Genomic DNA, 23,442 nt, shown 5'->3' with positions numbered 1-23,442 from the left:
GTCTGCACAATGGAGGTGCCAATAGCGCATCCCACGTGCTGCAGTGAGGGCACGGAGATCCTGCAGGGGGAGGCGCAGCCAGCCACACGGTGGCCCTCAGAACATCTGGCTGCCGTGAACACCATCCTCATTATCAACTGGGGCCAGGCAGAAGTGTCAGTGGCCTTTCCCTGGGGAAGGGCGCGTCACACCCTGCTCACAGAACCCTGCTCACAGAACCGCCCATGGAATGAGCTCCTCAGTGCAACGAAGCAGGCGGGGGTCCTCGGGCTCCCTCTGGCCTCCTGCTCAGATGGAGACCTGACCTCCTGCGCCACGTGCCATTCAACAAGTGGGGGTGCCACCTGCCAGCCCCGTGGGAGGGCCTGGGTTTCCAGTGGGGGACATGGGCTCTAACATCCCAGTAGTGGAGAAACGGGAGGAGAAAATGGAGCTGGGCTGGAGGGGGGGGCCGCTTAGCAGTTGAGAGGCCCCTCCGAGGAGGTGCCATTTGAGCAGAGGCCTGAGTGACGGGAAAGAACTGGCTTTGGGAAGAAGATGTCGGAGGAGAGGTCGAGGCAGAGGGCACAGCCAGGGCAGAGGCCAGGGCAGGAGCAGGACCAGGCGAGGTGACAGCAAGACCCGGTGGGAGGCAGGGAAGAAGCTGGGACTGATTCCAGCCCAGTGGGAAGTTCTGAGCTGGGGAGGGATGTGAGGAGGTGGCCTCTGGGGCGCTTTGCTGTCCCTTCTTCCTGGCATGCCTTCCCTTCCACCCCTGCGCTGTGCCGCGAACTCTAGGTCAGAGCGTCCTGCATAAGCTGCCCGGAGCCTCGCCCGAGCGGGGTTTGGGCCGGCTGGTGGCGCTGCCCCGAGCCCAGCCCAGCTAGGGGCCAGGCCGCACACAGCCGGGCCTCGGAGGGCCGAGGCGGCCACGGGCAACAGAGGCCACGCTACCTGCCGGCTAAGCCAGGCAGCGGCTAATCGGAGCAGCCTGCGCCGAGCCTTTCCCCGGTGGCCGCGGAAGCAGTCACGGCTCAGCGCGGAGATGGGAGATAGCGGAGCGGGGCCTTCGCCAGCAGGCGGAAGGCAAGGTCTGAATACTTAGAGGCCCGGTTAATCCTCCAGGCTGCCTGCCTGTGAGCAGAGGAGCCCGCGGGAGAGACAGAGAGGAGGAACAGAGGCCAGAAAGAAGATAAGGAAGAAAGAATGAGAAATGGATGGAGAGCGGGGACAGAAAGGGAGAGAAAGCCAGGGAGAGGGAGGCTGCTAGAGAAAGACCCAGGGAGAGGGAAGGAGGGACACAGAGGAGAGTGTCAGTCGCAGCTCGAGTGTGAGGAGGGGACAGGGTGGGGCCCAGGGTGGCAGGTTCCTCCCGTGGCTAGGGGCCCCGCAGTGGGCCTGGGGGAGAGCTTTGCCCCCCCCCACACAGGCACCTGGGGGACGCCTGGGCACAGCCATCCACAGACAGGTCCATCCTGGCACCTCCTGTCTGCCCGAGCACAGCCCTGGGGGAGTGTGACAGGGAGACCGGCAGTGCTTGAACAACTGCACACACAGGACTCTGGTTATCATGGGTGGCACAATGCCAGCCCAGGGCGGGCAGGGGCTGCCATATCCCGTAGTCAGGACAGTGCCGTGCACCTGGCGGAGAGTGCCAGAGAGGCTGCCCTGATGTGGGAAGGTGATAACTAGGAGGGAGGGTGTGGCAGGAGCGCAGAGGAGCTCTCAGGCACAGGGTAGCATGTGCAAAGGCCCGGTGCCAGGAAAAAGCCCTGGCTTCTCTTGGGCGTGAGGCACCTGCCACCTGATGTGCAGGACACAGGGACGGACTTGCGGTAGGGTGCAGCACGGCACGGTGCAGGGCCGAATCGCTGCAGTGCAGGGTGGCTGCACCCTCCCAGGCACACGCTGGCTCCTGCAGGCTTGGGTGGGGTCTGCTGACCTCCAGAAGGCCCCAGGCACGAGTGGGGGTTGGGGACAAGGTTCTGCCCTGCCCTCCTGCTGGGAAACTGCCTGACCCCATCCCACCCACCCCTGGAGCTGGCCCTTCGGGCGCTGGCCAGGCCACAGCAGAGATGGCGGCCACGCAGGCAAAGGAAGGCGGCCCTGAATTAATCTGTCACTGAAGCTTGGCCGTGGCAGGCGCAGTCATGATTTAGATGAATAATTGAAACGCTCCGATACATTTATTATCCCTTTAGTGCAAAAGTGGCAGAGAAAGACGAGGGGTAATTGAAAAAGAGCGCACAAATCTCCCTGAGAAAGCCGGCTCCTTATCGCCGAGTAAACATTTCAGTCCTAATAAACAGGAGAGACGCGCGTCAGGGCCCTGTCGATTCCGTCCTGATTTAGGACCTGCCTCCCTTCTTACCATACAATAGGAGAGTGTTTTAAAAAAAATTTTTATTGAGCCAGTAAAAGCTTTCCAGCAGGGGGTGGGAGAGAGGAGTGGGTCTGGTGGGGAGGCTGGTGGTCCTCCAGGCCCCAGGCCCATCAAGCCTCCCACAGCAGACAAGACCCTCTCCCTAGGGGGTCTCTCCATCCTGCTGTACCTGCTGAACTCCTATTCAGCCTTCAGGGCCCAAGTCAAATATCCCCTCTGCTGGGACCTTGCAGACCAAATCGTGTCTCCTTGAGGGAAGAGCCAAGTCCTGAGTCCCCACATTTGGCATAGCACCCCCAACTCAGAGGGAGCCCCAGCAAGGAGTCGGGAGCAGGAGGGCAGAGGGGCTTCCCCAAGACTCACTGTGTTGCCAGAGCCACCCAGCTTGGCCTCAGGGCCTGGTGGGGGTCCAGACCCAGAGTGAGGCAGGCCCAGGAGTCCTGTACCTTCCCGGCTAAGTCCCTTCAGCCCCCAGCAGCTCCTGGGGCCTCCCACTGAGGTTGGGGGTGCCCTGCAGACTCCCTTCCCTGCTCCCCACGGGCCGCAGCCCTCCCCTACCCTGAATCACCTCACTGACCTCACCAAAGCCCTGCAGGCCGGGCCCAGGACCCTCTGCGGGAGCTCACAGCCACCACCCACAGCTCCCCGGGGAGACAGGCAGTGGGAGGAGGGGGCCGGGACTGTGAGAGCTGCGTCCCTCTCCCAGGGCAGGGCCCAGCCTGCCAAGGGCGCAACTAAGCTCTCCGTAACCGTCGACTGAGTGTCCGCCACAGAGCGGGGCTGTCCTAGGGGCTCAGAATCCCCCAGAACCCTGCCCCCAGCACACATTCCGAGGCGGGGACAGGCAATGAGGAAGAAACATGAATGCAATGGAGTAAAAGGGAATCGGCGCTGTGGGAAAGAGACGGAGCAGGGGAGCCGGGGGTGCCAGGCGGGCGCTGCGGCCCTTTAACCAGGGCAGCCGGGGTGGTGGGACAGCACGAGGCCGTTCAGTGTGTGGACGGGGTGATGGGTGAGTGGGCAGGGGGGCAGGTGGGGGGTTGATGGGAGAGTGACGAGTAGAGGCCAAAAGCCCTGCAGGGGAGGACCCTGGGAGGACAGAGTCCATCTGTGCAGAGTTAGTGGGGACCCGGCCCCCGGCAGGGTGGGGGCTGGGGCTGGGTGGACCGGGGGTGGTGGAGGACAGAGGACATCCGGGGCCTGGGCCATCTCCATCCCAGCCCCAGGCGGGTGTCTCGTCCCTCCCATGGTCCCCTGCCTGCCACCTCCACCTTGTTCCAATCACATTAGCAGAATGACAGCCCCAGCGAGCACTTGCGGCGGCTCCATAAATCTCGGCCGCCGTTAAAAGGCTGGACTCCGGGCCCGCTTCCTCCGGGGTCGCGCCCGCCCCATCCGTCTCTGCGTCAGTCAGGCCGTGCGAGAGGCCTGTTCCAGCCTCCCCTCATCCCCAAAGCCGAAAGGGGAGCTAGAGGGACCTCCTCCACTGCGTCCCCCAAAATCTTGTCCCCCAAGTCTGGCCAGGGCAAGTGCCCCTTGACTTCCCTGAGTGAGGTCACTAGGCCATCTATTAGCCACTCCTCGATCTGCTTTAATCGTCCGCAGTTTTTGCCTATTGTTTTTGGGGTAAGTCCTTTGCTTAATGTGTAGGGCCGTCCCTACATTTACTTGCAGTTCATTCATTCATTCAACAAATGTCTATCGAGCACCTACTATATGTGCCAGACGCAGTTCTGGGTGCTCGAGATAGTCTTTCATTTTCAGGGGGAAGACGTCATGGAACATAATAAAAAAGTGAGTCGTGCAGCGTGTTAGGGGGAGACAGGTGCTCTGAGAAAAATGGAAACCAGAGCCGGGCAGGGTCCAGGGCAGTGCCGGGGCTGGGCAAGGCAGGCAGCTGCCATTTCAATTAGGGCTCAGGGTGGGCCCTGCCCAGAGAGGGCGTTCGGCAACTTGTAAGAGGTGACAGGAGCAGCCATGTGGACAGCTAGAGGAGGGGCCAGGGCAAAGGCCCTGGGGCAGGAGCAGGCCTGGCCTATTCCGGGAGGCTGTGGTGGCTGCAGTGGAGTGGGGAGGGTGGGCAGGGTGGCGGTGAGCCTGAGTGGTGGTTTGGGGACCCTGTGGGCCATGGTCAGGACCGTGGCCTTGGCTCTGGTGAGATGAGAGCCCTGGCAAGGTTTTGAGCAGAAGAGGCCCCGTGAGTTGCTTTAGGATTGAAAGGCCCACGTCTTTTTTTCTAAAGAGACAGGATCTTGGTCTCATCCTGTCGCCCAGGCTGGAGTGCAGTGGCAGGATCATAGCTCATGGCAGCCTCGAACTCCTGGGCCTCGATCCTCGATCCTCCTGCCTCAGCCTCCCCAGTTGCTTGGACGGCAGGCGCGCGCCACGGCACCCGGCACCCCCGCACATCTCTGGTCCTGTATCTTCCCTTTTTTCTTTTCCTCCTTCTTTCTTTCTTTTTCTTTTTGTTGATCTTGTACCTTCCTGAACTGAATGGCTAAAGATTCAGCTCCCCACGTGGTCTCCGAAGCCGCCGTGTCTCCCACTCCCATCTTCTGAGCCTCCCAAACGTCGCGCCCTTTCCTTCACTTCCAGGTTCTGCCTGTGCTGTTCCGTCTGCCCGGGACACCCTCCCCACACTCTTCACCGGGCTCACTCCTGCCCATCCCTGGGTCCCAGCGGAGGTGCCACCTCCTTCCAAAAGCCCTCCTGCCGCGGTGCCTGTGCCCCCGCCCACCCCCACCCGCACAGCACAGCCCAACCTGGTCGTGGTGGGCACTCTCATTGGCACGGTGAGCTCAGGGGACAGGCCCGTCTGAGCCCAGCAGTGCCTGTCCCAGCACCCAGCTCGGGCCGCACACAGTCGGTACTCAGGCCCTGGGTGACGCATGAGGAGGAGGGTGCTGTGGGTGGAGCAGGGCAGGTATCAGATCACTCGGGCCCACGTCCTCCAAAAGGATGGGCTTTGGAAGAGGGTCCTAGGTGGCCTGGGGGCCCACGGTCCCTCGCGCAGCCCCTCATGCCATGAGGCCCTGGGCGGCTGTGACCTCCACGGGGACAGCTAGAGGAGAACGGGTAGGAGAGAAATATCTCCAGCCACAAACAGACCCCCCCACCCTGCATCCTGGCTGGTCACCGACAGCTCTTAACGCAGCTCTTATTTATTCCTGACCTTCACGCCCCTTTTATTTTTCCCCCTTTTAAAACCTGGCCTGGGCCCCGCCACCGCTGCCGTAAACACGGTCCGGGATTTATCCTACAGCGCATTAACCCCTGGCCCCCGGCTCACCAATCATCCCGCCGCCGGCGCAGACAGCAGCGGCCGCCCCCTTGGGCCGGGGGCTGGGCGAGGGGCTGGGCGGCGTCCTGGGCAGGCGCTGGGGACACAGGGACGCCCCCACCACCTGCTGACCCTGCATCCTGGCAGCCCACCCTGACCTCTGACCTCTGCCCGCCTGGCCCACAGACCCCTGCTTCCTGGTGGTTGTCAACAGTGAGCACAGAACATTCCGGGGCCAGCCGTGGGCAGCTGTCCCAGCCTTTCCGAGAGCCACCCAGTGCCAGGGCCGGGCAGAGAAGACACTTTGACCGTCTCAGGTGGGGCAGCTGAGGCCAAGGGGGACAGGGCTTCCCAAGGTCACACAGCCGTCAGGGCAGGGCTTGGCTCTTCCCACCTACCTTCCCCCCAACCCCGGTTACAGACCAGGAGGCGCATTCAGAGAGGTGAGGGGCTTGCCCGGGTCAACAGGGAGGGAGCAGGCCTGCCTCCGGGTCTCCAGCCCTGGCTACGGTGGCTGTGTGGCTGTGGTGAGGGCAGGCCAGGCGGAGGGAGGCAGGAGAGAAGGGCCGCGGTGCAGGAGAGGGCAGGGAGGTGCCCCGTGAGGGCACCGTGGGCTGGGCTCTGAGAGCCAGGGGCAGGAGAGGACAGACATGCGGGAGAGACGTCACCACCCACCCCAGCCCTCACCCAGACGGGAGGGTCCACTCACCACCGCCGCCTCCGAGCAGGGAACTGTTGGCTGCAAGAGACAGAGAGACAGGCAGGTCAGGGGGGCGCTGTGTGAGGGTGGGACGTGGGTGGGCTGGCAGTGGGGTCTCCCCAGCCCCGGGGGGCGGACGATGCCAGAGGTGGAGGAGGGGCCGTGAGTCCTCTCCCGCCAAGGCTCACCCCCAGTCTGGAGGGTGGCAGGGGAGGGGGTGCAGGAGAGCTGTGCGGGGTTCAGGACGGCGGATGGCCTGGGCCACACATCCCTTCATTCCTTCATTCTTTCACCCCAGGGCATCTCCTAAGGCCCAAGGTGGGGACAGTGCAGCCTGGTCCCTGCCCTCAGGGACACAGACTTGAAGCCACCAGGAAGCAAACTGTACCACTGCTCCTGTGGTCAGTGCTGCCCAGGGACGGACAGGAGGCCTGGGAGCACGAACCCGGCTGGGGTGGGGTCGGGGGGGTACCAGAGTGGCCAGGTGTGCCATGGGAGGGGCCCGGAGCATGTGGCTGGAACCAAAGCCAGTTCAACAGAGGGGTGACTCGGCCACTTGGTCCTGTGCCTCGGTTTCCCCATGTATAAACGCGGGAATAGCCCCACCTCACAGAGTTGGTGTGAAGGTCAAGGGATAGGGACCCTCAGCTCTAGGCCTGGCCATGGGAAGGGCCCAGGTCCCCACCCCCTGCCTGGATTGGAGGTGGCACCACAAGGCCAGAGCTGGACGGACAGCCACTGTGGCGGCCACTCTCCTGAGCAGCCCCGTCCCTGTCGCTCTGCCTGGCTGGCTGCCCCTCCTGCCTCCCCAGGAGCTGACATGGGGGCACAATGAGGCTGGCAGCCCCTCTCTGCTAGAATGTCAGGGCTGTGCAGGTCAGTGCCACCCCCAGCATGGGCTCCTGTTTCTGGCCACACAGGCTGTTGTCACAGACAACAGGGAATGCGCTGGGCGAGACTGGCGGGTGCACTCCGGGCCCAGCGCTGCCCAGGCAGGGGGGCGGCATCGTGCCCAGCCCCTCAGCTCCAGGAGCCCTGGCTGCTGCCACAGCTCGGCCCCTGCCCCACCTTCCAGGGCCCGTTGCAGCCCTTTCTGCACAGGGTCGAGGGACCCGGGGCAGAGCTCCGGCCAGCAGTGGGGCCGTGTCAGGGTGGCCAGGCTGCAGGCCTCGGTGCTGCGTGGACGCTGTGGACGCTGCTAAGTGGTGTCGGGTGGCTCCGAGCGGCTGGTCTCCCAGAGCTGACAGCTCTTCGCTTGGGGAATAATTAATTCCACAGCCCGAAAACCCAGGGCTGCAAGTTGCCACGTTACTTGCAAGATTAATACAAGCAGCTAATTAAGATGGAGCGGTGAGGAGCGGCCGGGGCTCCCAGAGCAGGGGTGGGGGCTGCGGGGAGCCAGGCGGGGGTGGGGAGGAGGCGGCGAGCAGCGGGCAAGGCCGTGGTAGTTGGGGGAGCTGCACCCCGATGGGGCACCCAGGCAGGCAGCGAGGGCTTGGCACCCACAACTCCAGACCGGGCCTCTGCCCCAAGAACACACATTTCCACTGACCCAGGACTGTGTCCCAGGCCCAGACGAGCGCCTCGAAGGAACTATCCCACTTATCACCGTAACAACGCCACAAGGGAGGTGCTCTTGTTCCCATTTTACGGAGAAGGAAACTGAGGCTCAGGGAGGTTGAGTCACACAGTGGCAGTGGGAGGATTGGAACTGGGTCCGTTTGACTCCAAAGCCAAGCCACAAAGCAGGCAGACCTCAAGGCAGACTGCCCGAGGGACTGTCAGAGGAGGCTCCTCCCTTGGCCAGGGCTGGGGCCTGCCTCCTGCAACGCAGGCAGAGCACACAGTAGGCTCTCTCAGACACAGCCGGGACCCTGCTCCCTGCCCAGCAGGTGTGGCTGCAGAGGGAGGGGCTGGGCGTGTGGACAGCCCTGCCAGAAGCCCGCAGGGGCGGAGGGGGCATCTCAGGTTGGTGGGTCCGGCTCCAGTGCCCCCCAGGCCCCGGGGCAGTCTTGGTGGCTGTCGCTGTCGGAAGCTGCCCTCCACGGCCCTCCCCACCTCCCCGCATCACCTCTCGCTCTTAATTAACACTGGGCAGAAATGAGCTGGCTCCCGCCCAAAGAGGGCACAGTGCCAAACAGGCTGGCAGCGAGCCTTGAAGGGGCAGGCGGGGAGGGGGCGCTGACCTGCTTCCTGTGGGCCAGCCAGAAGGTCATACGACCCCCCACCCGCCTGGCACCCAAGACCCCACCGTGTGTGGCCCTGCCCGGAGAGGTGTGTGGGTGAACTGGCCTGATGGCCACTGGGGAGGGAGGGGCCCTGGCAGAGGGAGCTCAGTGGGTCGAGCTGGGGAGGCCAGGCCAGGTGGCGTGATCTGCCACAGGTGGGAAGGGCAGGTGAGGCCCAGCACTGGGGCTGACCTGGGCTGCACAGAGGACCTGGTCACGCCTACCCCCACTCTCAGCGGGTGTCCTGGGAGGTCATGTGCTGTGCCCCTCACCAGCCCACCGTGCCCGGCAGTCCCATGGGTGGGAGCTCCAGGGGAACGCGACCGGCCTGGACCCAGTTCCTCAGCTCCTGCCTCCCCTGGGCCCCTGTCCAGCCCTCTCTCCAGGGGCCTGGCCACACGGTGCCCCCATGAAGCTGAGGTCCCCACAGCTGGGCCAGGCTGTCCACGGGGAATGGCCTGGAAGAACAACCGAGGGGCAGCAATGCCAACAGGCACCCACAGGCAGTCCCTGGGGGCACAGCCACAAGCAGGGCGGCTCCGGCTTGCACTCCCAGGCCAGGGCCCTGCACCCCCAGCTTCAAGGCCATGGCTGGCCCTTCCCACCTCACCTACCCCTCACACTCGGCCTGAGCCTCCAGCCCCTCCTCCTACCGCCCCTGATGCTCCCCTGAGTTTGGTTTGAGGCTCTGGTCGTGACACAACTGGTCATCGGCCCATTTTCCAGATGAGGAAACCGAGGTCCATGAAGTGTCCGGGAGACTGAAATGGAGCCTGACCCCGGGAGGGTGGTCGGCAGAGCCCCTTTCATTGACTGCACGATCCTGTCTCAAAGGGTTCCTGCCTTCTTGCTGAGGGCGTGGTGATAGGGGAGCAGCCGAGGTGAGGGGACAAGCGTTGGACTTGGACTCGTGACCCAGCTCTAGTCAAGGGACCCAGACCTGCCCCAGCAGACAGGGGTCTTTGAACTCCGTGGGCCGCTGAGTGAGGGGCCCAGGCCTGGCCCTGGGGCTTGGGGCAGGGCCAAGGCTTGCTGTGGCCCTGGGTGGGGGTGCAGGTTCCAGGCCCGCACACCGTGGGGGCTGTGAGGGGCCTTCCGCAGCCTGCTGTCAGAGTCCCTTGTCGGCGCCTACGGCAGGTGGAGGTGGCCCAGCCTGCTGCGGCCCCCTGCCCATGGGTGTGCCTGGGCCATGCTCCGCTGGAGTTAACTGGCTCCGAGCCCGGTGCTGTGCCTGTGACCTTGGGGTGGCACCCCTCAGTGCCAGCTGCTGCCAAGTCCTCTAGCCCCTGACAGCAGCCATGGGGCCAGCGGCCGCCTCTGCCCAGCAATTGCCGTCCCTGTGGGCCGGGCGGAGTTGCTCCCCAGTTTGTGCCCCCGCTGCCGGCCTAGTTAGGGGCTGGCACATGGCCACTGCACAGTGAGAGCAAGAGGGCCAGACGTGAGTGTTGGAAACTGCCACTACAGGTCAGAGGAGGCCCTGGGCAAAGGTGACACCCAGCCCCTCCCCCACGCTACACAGAAGGTTTTAATTGAGCGCCAACTGGGTGCTGGGGCTGTGCTGGGCAGCAGGCTGGGGGGGAACAATACAGGGGCTCTGGGCCTTGGGCGCTTCCAGGGCCGGCAGGGGTGGGAGGCAAGGCTGCGGCGGAGCATGGGCAGCGCACGGTGGGAGGAAACGCAGGGCCTGGTGACTGGTGATGGGAGACTGGGAGGCTTCACGGAGGAGGCGGAGGGTGAGTCCAGGCTGGAGGGATAAGAAGGAAAGGCGCGCAGGGAGGATACAGCCTGGGCACGGGGACGGCAGGGAGCCCTGGGGCTGTCTCTGCTTCAGTGTCCCCCAGGGAGGAGGGAGAACGGCAAGTGGAAAGGCTGGGGACACCCCTCCACCTTGTCCTCTTCCGGCTGTCCCCTACTATTCCCCCACCAGGCAACACCTCAGCCCCCACCTCTGACGGCCCAGGCAGGGCCAAAGACCCTTGGCACATAGTGGGTGGGTGCCCCAGGCCTGCGACACTTTGTGGGCCCACAAAAATGGGATCTTTTAAAATCAGAAGGGAAAAAATGAACTTTTAGGTTGAAGAACATGTTTCAGTACATAATAGGAATATATTGTCTTAATGCTGACCAAATCATAAAATGTAATTTTTGATATTTTTGGCGGAGGAAGGGCAGGAAGCCTGGGCCCAGGCGGGGCAGGCGCTGGCTCACAGGAGCTCGTCTGCTCCTTTCCCGGTCCGGGGACACTGTTGCAAACCCACTTCCCAGAGGACGTTTTGCAGAGGATCTTCCCACAGTGCAAACTGAGCCTCTCCTGTTCTACCCACAGCTCCCCTGTTCAGACCCTCCCAGTGGGGAACCCAGGTGGAGGGCACCTTGTGAGCCTTCGTAAGGAACAAGAGCTCCCCTCTGCTCCCGATGAAGAGCCAGTCCCCAGCATGCCCCAGGTCCTAGCAAACCTGCCCCACCCCCTCCACCCCAGGGCCTTTGCACAGACTGGCACGTCTGCCTGGAAGAGACCCTCGCTGTTCCCCACCTACTCGGTCTAGAGCTGGCCCCTGGGGGCCATGAATCACACTGCCTCCAGAGTCCTCCCCCCAGGTAAGCGCCTACCTGATGCCCCTGTCCACACATACCCCCCTGTCTCCGTGTGTCACCCACGCTTCTTCCCCAGCTCCCGCCACAGAGCCTTGTGCACAGCAGGTGCCCACCAAAGATTTCCTGAAGGAACCCAGAGGATTACCAGATTACCTACCGTGCCAGAGTCACTCAGCTAGGCCACCCGGGGCTGTCACTTGAGCCGGGTCTGCCTGGCTGCCATGCCCGGCTTGCTACCACCCGGCCCTGCAGAGGAGCCCACCCCCAGGGCCGGGGCTGGGGTCCCTTGGGAGGCAGGACCTGAGGGGGGCTGCGCAGGCAGCAGGGGCTCATCCCGGGGCAGCGGCAGGAGGCCCGAGCCGTGCACCTCCCAGGAGTGGGGGCTGCCTCTCCTTCTCCCCGACAGGCACTAAATCCTCCACCCGAGGCAGAGGCCGCCGTGGAGGCAGGTGAGGGGCGCTGTGCGGGGGCTGGGCTGCCAGAGGAGACGCGGCGACCCGAGGAAAGTGCTGAGCAGGTTCCTGGGCCAGGGAGAGGCCGGGCAGGCGGGCACAGCGGTGACTTTGAGGGAGGCACAGCCTGTCTGTGTGTTCCCAGAGCTACCGCCCCCACATCCCCCTGCCCGCTGCTCCACACACCCCTTCCTGGCCTCACATGGGCTGCGGGGAGCTGGGGGCTGCTCCCTTCAGTCACCCACTGCTGGGCTTGGTCTGCTCTCCCTTCTGCCCCCTCGCGAGACCAGAGCTCAGCTTTCTCCCGCGTGGCAAACTTGTATCCAGCTCTGCTGTGTGCCAGACGCTGGGACGCAGCCCGGCAAGGCCCTGCTGGCCAGGACAGCGACACGCAAGAAACAACAGAACAAGAATAAACTTGAACGAGCATTCCTGCTAGCGCCAGAGGTTGTGAAGGAAGGAAAGGGAAGAGAGAGTGGTCCTGGGTGGCCGTGCCAGGGCCCTGAGGCAGCTGGGGGGATGAGGCAGGGGGCGGGGCCTGCCAGCTCCTGCGCTGCCCAGGTGGTCCCTGCCTCCCAGGTCCTCCTGCCGCCCTGTCCTTACCAGACTGTGGCTGCCCCATTCCCGCCTGTCCCTCCTCCCCTAGCTGGGCCCCGACGCCCCTCATCAGCCCAGAGCCTGGCATGCACAGGTCCTACTGCCTGGCCAACTGGCAGCCCCGCCCTCCCCGGAGGGCTTAAGGGAGCAGGTTTCGTTCTTGGAAAATCAACACGGTTGCTCCCCCACTTCCTGCGGGCTGGCGGTGGGTGTCCGTGTTACGCGAGGGCCAGTTGTTTAAAACATGCTTTAGATGAGAAACGCTCCACAGACGGAATAAATGTGAGACGTGCTGAATTCCAGAGATAAAACAAGAGACTTCAAAGGTATCTCACGCTGTGGGAGCAGTTGCTGTGTTTGACAAGCTCTATCCCCCGCAGGCCAAGGTCACTGTCCTCTGAGCTGGGGCAGCCCTGGTGGGAAGTGAGGCTTCCGGCTTGCGGGGGCAGCAGGGGCCTCACGGGGATGGGGCTTACATTTACTAGCACCAAGTGTGTCCCCAGCAAGCTTCCTCCTGGGACCTTTGGCTATCATCTTAATGGTACACATACACCCTCCTGCCCTGCCCCATTGACAGATGGGGAAACTGAGGCCTGGAGAGGAGAATGACTTGCCCAAGACCACAGGCCTTAGTGGGCGCAGCCAACATCCTTACTGGTCGGGAAACCCCATCTGTGATCTTGGACTGGTTGCTCCCCCTCCCAGGATCTTGTCTCTGGGAGGGGGAGGTCATTTAGCTGAGGCCCTTGTGAAGCATCGATGACAAGGTTAAGAATGCCCGTAAAACCGCTACGGCCTCTAGGGCTTCACTGTGGCCATGGGTCGGGAGCTGGGGCTGCCCTGGCACAGAGGGTCGCAGCGCTGCCGGGTCAGTCGGGGAGAAGGTGGACAGCCGCGACAGGTTGGATTAATGATAACAACATAACAGCTTCTGCCGATGGAGACGATGGAGGCTCCTTCACCAGGGTCCTAGGGAGAGCCGCAGGGAGCCTCGCTGGGACGGGCCACACGGTTAGGGTGGTGGAGAGAGTTCTGGCTTCAGAGCCAGGAACCCGCTAAGCATTTGCTCAGCCAGATTGGGCTTGTTTGCCTCCAGGGCCGAGCCTCTCACCACATCTGCTCTGTGACCAGCCGGGGATCACCCTTACCTTCTGGAAATTGCACCTGGCTGGGGGATCCCCGTCCCCTCCTCCCCACCGGCGCCGCTTGCCCATTCCCCCACGTCCACCCCTCTCTCTGGCTGTTCTCGTCCTCGTCCTTGTCCTCGTCCTCATTCTGCCTCGGTTCCTTGGGCTCTGCCCCTCCTGGGCTACCTGGGGCCCCTGGAGACCCAACCTCCTAGCCGACTGCCCCCAAGCTGGACCCCAGGCCCCCGGCCACGCGGAGGTCCCCTCAATGCCCACTCTCCAAGTCCTGTCCACGGGCACCTTCCACTTCTGCGTATTGCGAACTAAAAATGAAATCCCAAGCCCTCTGCTGACCGAACAGATCCCTCTCATCCAGGGGGCCCAGAAACACCTTAAAACTGAGTTCCCTGCCGCGATGGGAGGGGAGAGATATGGCACAATAGCAAACGCACAAGCTTTCCCTTTTCATAAATATTCATGATCCTCCTATGGCTTGTTGAATATGTATATGACCACCCCGCTCCCCGCTCAGTAGCAAATCTCATTCCTTTTTTCTGTCCTTTCGGACCACGTGCTTGGCTTCTGGCCGGGCCCTGCTTTGGAGTGGCCGTCCAACAGGCTTTATGAGAAATAAAGCTCTCTTTCCAAAGTATAAACTTCGTTAATTTTTCTTTTTTTAGTTAACAGTGTTTTGTTAAGCAAGAAATTCATGTTCATTCCCCCAAATTGAATAATATGCATAAACTAAAAGCAAGAAAAAAGTGAGTCAGCCGCTAGCTCATCACGCAGGTTCGGCTAGCCCCGTTCACATTTCCCTGCAGGACTTTTCAGACTTTAAATGAAGACAAAAAATAGTTAATAACATATTTATTAAGCAAATTCTCTGTGTCAGGCACTGGGCCAAGTTTCCAGGGGTTCTTTTCATTTCACTCCCCAGCAAGAACTCATTTGACTCCCTATTATTTTTCCCACCTTACCGATGAGGAAATAGAGGTTCAGAGAGGTCAAGTGACTTGCCCGAGGTCACACAGCTGGGGGAGCTGGGTTTGAATGAAGCAGTCTGACCTCCAAGAGAGTCCAGAGTGCAGCCACGCTGTGGGATCCCCGCTGCTGCTGGGGCCTCCCCTCCCCCAGGGCGCCGGCCCGCCGTGGGGCAGGCACTCAGCGTTCGCCATTAGCATAACCATGAGCATCCCTGAAACTCAATTACCAGGATATGGCTTGGGCCCCAGCCAGCCCAGGCTACTGTCCCTCTGTGCACAAGTGAGGGGCAGAGCTCTAGGGAGCACTGGTGGGTGGGAGAATGGAGGGCAGCAGGGAAGATGGGAAGGCCCTGCGGGTGGCTGTGGACCCCCTCCATTGGTGGGGGGTGGTGAGTGGGTCCCCAAGGCAGCCTTGACCCCTCTGCTCAGCCCCGGTTGGCCAGGCCTGACTGCTCCCTAGGGTGGGCCATGGGTTGCTCTGCCCCCAGCTTGCTGGGTGACCCTGGGCAACTCCTGCCTCTCTGAGCCTCAGCTTTCTTCTGAAAGAAAACCGGGAACTGTTTGAGTAGAAAACACGCCAGGGGGTTTGCAGGAGCAAAGAGAGCAAGCGCCGGCTCTGAGCAGCGGCAGGCCCGGGCTCCATCCCTGACTCCATCCCTGACTCCCTGAATCCTCTCCGCAAGGCCGCTGCTCTCACCTCCCACCTGGCCACTCCCCAGCTGCTCCCCACCCTCTGTGCCATCCTCTCCCAACAACTGGTGACCCTTTCTCTTTATTTCACATGTATATGTACACCTCCCGAAGAGGGGCACACTACCCTGAGCTTGGCATGTATTTTCTTTAGAGTTTTACTATGTTTGCTCCTCAGCAAGATTGTCCTTAGGTTTGAGTTTTGCACAAACCAGAGCTCCTGGGATTTGCGGCTACACGCACTGCGAAGCTAGAGAGATTTAGCCAGGCAGGCCCGGGGGGCCCCGGCTCGTGGGACTGCCCCACCCCAGCCACCGGTCCTCTCGCTGACCAACAGTCCTGTGTGCCCGGTTTGTTCTCTTGCAAACACGGCGGCAGTTGCATCTTCGCACACCCCGTGTGCACATGTGCCAGAATGTCCCTTGGGTCCACACGCGGGACTGCCGGGTTGTGGTACATGCATATCTTTAACTTTCCTAGTTACTGCCAAATTGCTCTCCAAAGTGGTTGTTCAGATGATCGTTTTAAAATATAAATTAGATCATGTCACTTCCCTGCTTGAAACTCTCAAATAGCTTCCTATTATACTTAGAATAAGATCCATATCCCCTCCACGAACAAGGCCTTATCCCACACGCCCCTCCCCCAGTTTCCTGGCCTCCCTCCTCTTCCTCTTTTGTGCCTCAGGGCCTTTGCATCTGGGGTTCACCTGCCTGGTACCCTCTTCTTCCAGCTCTTTCTGAGCTGGCTCCTTCTTCTCCTTCAGGTCTCAGTGTAAGTGTTGCCTCCTCCGAGGGGCCTCCCCGGATCACCCAGTTAAGTGCCTTCTGCTCTGTTCCTCTTATCACCCTGTTTAAGTCCTTTGCAGCCCACACTATGGTCCCATATCGATCTCGTCCTCCCATTTGTTTGCTGGCTTGTCACCAGCAGGGCAGCGTCATCTGCTTTGTTCATTGCTGGATCCCAAAGGCTGGCGGGGCCAAGGGCTGTGCTTAGCTCCACCCGTTCATCCAAGAGAAGTCCGGGCGTCCTGAGGGGCCAGTGAGGATGAGCCCGTGCGTCAGGGAGGGTGGGCTATGAGGAAGGGGCTCCACAGAGGGGAGTGTGGCTGAGCTGAGGGTAGACAGGCTGCCCAGGCCCATGCGCCCTCCCTGATCCCTCTCCCACGGCCATGGGGAGTCGTGGCAGGTGCTGGGGCTGGGAGCAGCAGGGCTGTGCTTGCGCTTCACTTCACAAAGACCCTCTGTAGAACCAAGGTGGGGCGGATTGAAGGGGTGGGCCTGGAGGCAGAGCTGGAGGGAGGGTGGTGGCTGAGGATGGGTTGGGGGTGCTGGGAGAACAGGCATTGCTGAGCTCACGGGGCCATCAGAGGACCGTGGGAGGCAGGAGTGGATCTGGGATGGGACTGGCTTCTAAAGGTGGCTCAATCCAGTCAGCGTATGTGGGGGAACGGCGGGGCTCTGGACCCTACCACCTTCCACCACCGTCTGCAGGAAGCTGGGAGGGGCTCTCTTGTGTCCAGCCCATGCTGAAACCCCAGGTCTTAACCTCGGGGGTCACAGTCGCCCTGTGCCCCCCAACAAATTGAACACTTGCCCAGACACTGCCCATATGCACAAAACCCTGCCCGCAGTTTCAGTGGGAGGCCGGACACCCAGAGATCCTCTCTGGACCCCCAGCAAGGCACCCATGAGCTAGCTACATGCCCCCAATATGGGAAACTGAGGCCCTAGAAGGAAAGGAACCAGAAGAAGATGGCACAGCTAAATTCCTCACCCACTGTTGCTTTTGGAATATGGGGTGCTGTACAGAGACCAAAGACATTCCCTTCTCAGTAAGGACAGAGAAAAGCGGCAACCACTTGCTGCATAGGGAATTTAAGTTGGACACCGAGAAGAACTTCCTCTGCCTGTCGGGTGCCTCCCTCCCCTGTGCAGCCAGTGGCTGGTTGCTCTGAGGCTGCCCAGGACTCCCAGGACATGAGGCTGGGGAGATGGCTTGTTCAAGGTGGCTCGGCCAGGAAGAGGCAGTTGTGTCAGACTCTAAGCCTGGTGTTCCTTCAGCAGGGGTGCCCGGGAGGCGCATGGGGTGGGCTAGGTGGAGTGGGGATGAGGCGTCCCAGTTCCCTCCTGTCCCGGGCTCTGGGGCCTGCACTTGAAGGTGTAGACCAAGGGTTCCCCTGCCTTGCAGGCCTCAGGGCGGCCGTGCTACCCCTCCCAGGCCTTGGCCTGTGGGGGCATGAGAGGACTCCAGCCTGGTCCTTTCCCTGCCTACCTCAGGGTCCCCCCTAGCTGGGTGCCCCCTCTTCTCTGTTCTCCTGCCCTACCAGCCTGGGCACCACTCCTCTGAAATAGGAGGAGGGGAGAGGAAGGAGGAGGGAGGAGGAGGGAAGAGGGAGGAGGGAACAGAAGGAGGAGGAGGAGGAGGAGGAGGAGGAAGAGGTTTGGTAGCCATTGGTATGCAAGGCCCTGCCTCAGCCCCTCTGAGAACCAGCCTTTCTGCTTGGCTCTTTAAGAATCCCTCCTAGGCTGGCAGCGTGGTGGTTGCTGGGCAACCCCATCCTGCCCCGCCCCCCTGCTGGCGCTCACCCTCTTCCGCTCCCCCTCCTCCCCTGCAGTGCCCAGCCTCAGCTGCGTTCTTAGCTCCCCCTGCCAGGCCTGGCTGCCAGGGGCACCTGGGCCTGGCAGGTAGGCAGGTGAGGGGCTTTGAGTGGCCCCACCCAACCCTATCCCCAGACCACAGCTCTGCCCCCAAGGACTCAGGGAGGGGGACCTGGGCTTAGGACACCCTTACTGCTTACTCCCTGTGCCCTGGAGCACCTAGGCCCCAGCAGGTGAGGGCAGGTGAAGGGTCCCGGGAGATGCCATCTGTTTCCTTCCCCCAGCTCTGCAATCCCAAGACTCTGGGAAGGAGACCCTGGGCTCAGAACACCCCCTCCTGAAACTCCCATGTCCCCACACCCCGACCCAGGGCACCATCTTCATGGCTTCAGCTGCCCAGAGGTGTTGGAGTCTGGGGGACAGAGAGTACCCGAGGGCAAGGCCCAGGAGGCACCCGGTCCCTGGCAAGGTGGGAGCCTGCTCTGGCTGGCTGCGCTAAGTGCTGGCTTAAAGAGCCCCTGGGTCGTTGCGGAGGCCGAGGCAGTAAACCAACTCAGACTGGGTAGAGCGTGGGAAGAGGGGGTGAGGAGGGCTGCAGAGGTCTGAGCCCCTGGAAAGGGGTCTGTTGGGGTCAGGAGAGACACAGTGAGCGTGGGAGGTCACTGGAGGCCCGCCCGTCCCAACATAGGGCAAAACTCCGCATCCCAGGCACCCTGGCCTCACCTGCCTTTCCCCCCCTCTGGCCCCCACTCTCTGGGGGCTGTGTCCTCTCTTTGGGTCAGGCCCCACCTCCCAATCCCAAGGGCAGCCCCTTCCTCACTGTCCCAGGCTCTAGTGCTTGCACCTGCCGCTGGCCTCTGCAGGTCCTTCCCTGGCAGGTCTGCACTTCTTGCCTCACCTCTGCTCCTGTCTTCTCACCCCCGTGCCCACCAACTAGCCCTCTACGCCTTGGCATGGGCTGGTCCCTCTACAGGGACTGTCCTTCAAGACACAACTCACATCTCCTGCCTGAACTTGGGGTGTGTGTAACAGGTGAATGATGGCTGGAGTCAAGGAATGCTTAAATCACTGTGAAAAGCATGTCCTCTGCTGGGAATAACAGCTGGGCAGGGGTGGGGAGAGAGGGAGAGAGGGAGAGGAGGCCCTGGGTGTCTGCAAGAGATGGGGGGCAGGGGAGGTGATGTCATTGGCAGGGAGAAGAGGAGGGTCCCAAGGGGAAGGAGGGGCCCGTCAGAGAAGCTTGGGCACCAGCAGCCTCAGTCCTGCTAGGGCTGGGGGGTGACCGGCTGACAGGTGGAACCACTGCCCCTCAGCGGTGGTGTGGTCCTGCCTCAGTCTCCCCACCCACCCAGGGGCAGCCGCTTCATCCTGATCTTCCCCCCCTTGCACCCCCGTCACCCTCTGCCCCCATACGCACACCTCCCAGACTCCACCCTGCCCACTTCCCAGTAGCTGAAAGTGTGTCTGGCCCCCTCGAACCCCTGGAACATCATCTCAGGGCAGTTCCCAATTTTATGAATCATGGTTGGCCTTGGGACAGCTCTGTCATTTTTGCCTTGAAGGGTTCTTTCAGCCTGACACTCACTCTTGTTTGACGTTCTGTCCATTCATTCATTCATCGGTGCCTGAAGAATGTCAGCGCCTGACTGTGCCCTCCCCACGCGCTGCAGGTGCTGGGGACACACGGGAACCAAATCAGGCCCCGGCTGTGCCCTCGAGGTGCTCACAGTCTGGCGAAGAGATGGACGCTGACAAAACACGCATCACTGCGAGCAGACTCCATCGCCTCTACGTCACGCCACCACTTTACGTCCCACCAAGGAAGAAGACGCTCCGCCTGCAGAGTTACCAGCCACGCCCTCCGCTCACAGACGTCGACGTGCTGTCCAGTAGATGACAAACGGTCACGCAAATCATAGGTAATCGCAAATGAAGCCAAGTGCTACCAAAGAGAAGTTGAGGGAGCCCAGAGAGGCACAGGTGACCTGACGGGAAAGGTGGGAGAGGGAGGCGTCCCTGAGGACAGCATGGCCACGCCTTGGCCCGGGGCGAGCAGGTGTGGAGAAGTGAGACCCTTGTTTTAGGGAGGCTTACCTTTTTGGGGTGCTCCCACCCCGGTCTGCGGCTTCCCGGGCCAGCCACCTGCCCTGATGCGTCCTTGGGCCCCACTCTGCTGCCAGTGCCCACCCTCAGGAGTTGCTGACTTCATCCTACCTGGCTTTGTCCCTGCTGTGCCTGTCCTTGGAGCACCCTCTCTGGGACCTTGCTCCCGGCCTGGAGGCCTCGCTCTCTGGCCCTGCCTGAAACTCCCGCTGTGCTGCGGTCCACCCTGCCACTCCGACACCCGGCCTTGCGCTTAGAGGGGAGAAGCCTCAACCCCCTGTGTGGTGTTGGCAGGAAAGTTCGGTGCACGTAGTCAGAGGAGCAGCATGGTGGAGTTAGGGCTCAGGTCAGAGAAGCTGCTGGAACTTTCTGGTGAGGGCTGGAGTGCCAGCCGGCCAGCCTACCCAGAGCCCACATGTCCATGAGTTCACGTGAATACCCCACAGAGCATTGGGGCATTACCTGGGAACTGGGTGGGCAAGGTATTCAGTGACCCCGACCCTCTGGGACCCAGGGGACCTTGGAGGGCAGTGACCTTCAAGACTGAGGGCCCCGAGGCAGGCACAAGAAGTCCATTAGGAGGCCCTCTGGCTCTAGGTGGGGGCTGGGATGGTGCCAGGCTGGGGGCGTGTGCAGAAAGCTGGGCTCAAGGTCACGCCCTTGAGCATTTGCTCTCTGTCCTTGCCTGGGTGCTGACCTCCGAGCACTGCCCCAGGATGGCTTCTTGTCCGGTGCCCAGCACAGAGCCTGGGGCTAAGGGGTCCCTGGTGATGCCCACTGACCATCCAGTGGGGAAGACCCTGTCCCTCCTTTGAGTCAGGTCACGTCCTCCCGCTGCCTCCAGCCCAGAACAGTCTTACGTGAGGCCAAGGGTGGCATAACCTTGGTTGACCACAGTCCAATAACGGTGAGTTGCATTGTCCCAGCACTTCACAGTATATAAGGCATTCTCCTTTTGGGACCTCGTCAGAGTGTCACACCATCCCTAGGAGGTCTGCGATGGCCCCATGAAGAAAACTGAGGTGCAGCAGGCTGGGATAATTGCCCAGGGTCGCCAGCTGGTAAGTGGTAAGGCTCCCGATCTGGGGACTCCAGAGAGGGTAGGTGGTGGCTGGGGAGGAAGGACGCTGTGGGCAGGGTCAGGGTGACCTTGGCTGCCCAGTAGTAGGGCCTGCTGCACTGGGCTGCCGGACGCTGCGTGTGTTACTACTGCCCGGGGAGCTGGGGAACTGGGGCTTGGCGAGCTCAAGGTTGAAGCCACAAATCGTTGCTGGGTGACTTGTGCTGACCTCATTGCTGAGAGCACGCACCACGAGCGCCCAGCTCACAAGACTAGTTCAGATCTTCTGGGCCGGGGCCTCACCACCTTCACCACTGTGTCCTCCTGGAGCCCACAGCACCCAGGGCCTCAGTGAGAGTTTGTTGACTGAACAAGTGATCTTTCTGAATCTCATAGCAGACTGTCCCCTTCCTGGAATTATACTCCCTTGCTGGTGCCCTACTCCTCCCAAGGTCAAGTCCAGACTTCCCAGGTGGGGAGTTCAAGACCCTGCACACCTGGTCTAGCCGACATGTCAGCCCCCTCATCTTCCACCGTGGCCCCCCCGACTCCGACCGAGAATCCCTGATCACCAAAGTCCAGGCTCTTTCACATCGCAGCACCCGTGAACAGAATGACCTTTTCCTGCTGTCTGCCTGGAACATTCCTCCTGACCCTCCAAGTCCCAGGTCAAGAGCCACTTCCCTGTGGAAGCTGTCCTGGATGTCGCAAGACTTGGCCCCTTCGTCTTGGGGTCATGTGGCAATGCCTGTTTCAGCAAGATCCTGCTAAGCCATAACTGTCTAGGTGCCCAGCCCCCTGCCGGATTTCCAGCTTTGCCAGGGCGAAGTCCAGCAGGCCCTGATTCACCCTTGGTCCCCGGTGCCCCGAACAGCAGGTAGCACACAGTAGACTTCCGTCAGTAGTCCCTGAACTGTGTGCAGCCACCAGGCGTGGCTGAGTGAGTTACCCCATCAGCTCCATGGAATATCATGCAGCCGTGAAAACCACAATTATGAAGATGATTTTTTTTTAAGAGACAGGGTCTTGCTTTGTCACCTAGGCTGGAGGGCAGTGGTGTGATGATAGCTCACTGCAACTTTGAACTCCTGGACTCAAGTGATCCTCCCACCATAGCCTCCCGAGTAGCTGGGACTATAGGAGTGTACCACTATGCCTGGATAATTGAAAAAAATTTTTTGTTTGTAGAGACGGGGTCTTGCCATGTTGCCCAGGCTGGTCTCAAACTGGGCTCCAGTGATCCTCCCACCTCAGCTTCCCAAAGTGCTGGGATTATAGGTGTGAGCCACCATATCTGGCATGAAGATGATATTTTGATATTTCAGTGAAACACGTCAAATAGAGCTATATCTGTACTGTCCACTCCACTACGAGGCACTGAGTGCCCACTCTGTGTCAGCCCTGTCCTTGGCATGGAGGTGGCAGGGATGGAAAGAGGTCTGTCTTTAAGGGGTTCAGTTCAGAAGAGGAGGAAGACACCCACATAATTCCTGAGCCATGGGAGAAGTGCCGTAATGGAGGAATGCCAGAGCCCCAGGGCCGCCACGTCCATCTGCAGGGTCTGGGGAGGCAGAACGGAAACCACAGCTCTGTAAAAATTACAGCCGTCTCTGCACGTCCGAGCTTGGAAGGGAGCAGAGGAATGGAAGCTGTTGATGCCACAGGGCGGTGGCATTGTGGGTGACGTTTCTTTCCTTTATTGTTGGTATACTGTTTAGGCAATAAATAAAAATTGGGAGGAAAAAATAGCTGTTTGGTGAATGAAGTAGAAACTGGGAGAAGGAAGGAAGTTAAGCAGGGATCAGAAGGGAGAGGTGAGGAGGGAAGGGCGGGAGGGACAGAAAGCAGTGCTCACAGCAGACAGGAGGAGGGGAGGGGCTGCAGTCCCTGTGGCTGACCCTTCCACAGGGGGTCTTCGAGGGCATCCCTGAGGAAGGGAAGGTGGTCTGGCCAGGCCTGGGAGGATAGCAGAGGGCAGGATGTGCCCAACCCCTTGGAAGGGCTTAGACACAGGCCTGGAGTTGAGACCTTGGGGTGAGAGGCATCGAGGTGGGTCTGTGGAGAGGGGTCCCAGCCAGGTTGTGGGGAGTCTGGGGTCGAACCTGGGAGCAGTGGGGCCCTGATGGGGATTCTAGGCAGAACTCAGAGCCATTGACAAGCTGACAAGGTCTGACCAGGTCAGCTGAGACTGGGCAGATGGGAGAGGCCTTTAGTGTCCCAGAGATGCCTAGAGCATGAGGACTTTGGGGCTAAGAGGAGGCTGTGTGGTCTAACCCTGGTCCCCACCCAGACCCCACACAACAGGTGCAGACGTTCTCCCAGTCTCTGATGCATGCCAGGCACTGGCCTGGCTACCCTCCCATTCAAGGCCTCCTTGCACCCTCATAATAACCCTTGGAGCTAGGTTGTTAATGCTTCCGTTTCACAGTCGAGGACACTGAGGCTTGGAGAGGTCAAGTATAGTAACTTGCCAAGGTCACGGTCAGCAGATGAGGGGAGAGGAGGGGCTGGGATCAGACCCACTTAGGCAGCTGGGTGGGGCACTGCTCCGGGACAGCCCAGGTGTTTACAGGGGTCTGCGTGGGGAAGGGGCATCAGGCAGAAAGGAAGGGGTTACCTTGGCACACGGAGTAGGCGGTGGGTACCTGTTTGTGAATGAATGAAT

The 23,442-nt window shown here is 61.2% G+C and overlaps 1 protein-coding gene across 1 annotated transcript in view; it reads right to left on the bottom strand.

The window, feature by feature from the left end:
* The window catches only part of MACROD1 (MACRO domain containing 1), a 145,398-nt gene that overhangs the window by 7,935 nt on the left and 114,021 nt on the right, over positions 1–23,442 (bottom strand). Inside the window, exon 4 of the mRNA XM_012665391.1 lies at positions 6,352–6,381. Coding sequence (XP_012520845.1) covers positions 6,352–6,381 — 30 coding nt within the window. The remainder of the gene's footprint in view (positions 1–6,351; positions 6,382–23,442) is intronic.

The sequence above is a fragment of the Propithecus coquereli genome, unplaced genomic scaffold, assembly GCF_000956105.1.
Source record: "Propithecus coquereli isolate 6110/MARCELLA unplaced genomic scaffold, Pcoq_1.0 Scaffold120, whole genome shotgun sequence".
Lineage (NCBI taxonomy): Eukaryota > Metazoa > Chordata > Mammalia > Primates > Indriidae > Propithecus > Propithecus coquereli.
This window is presented reverse-complemented; position numbering and strand designations above follow the sequence as displayed.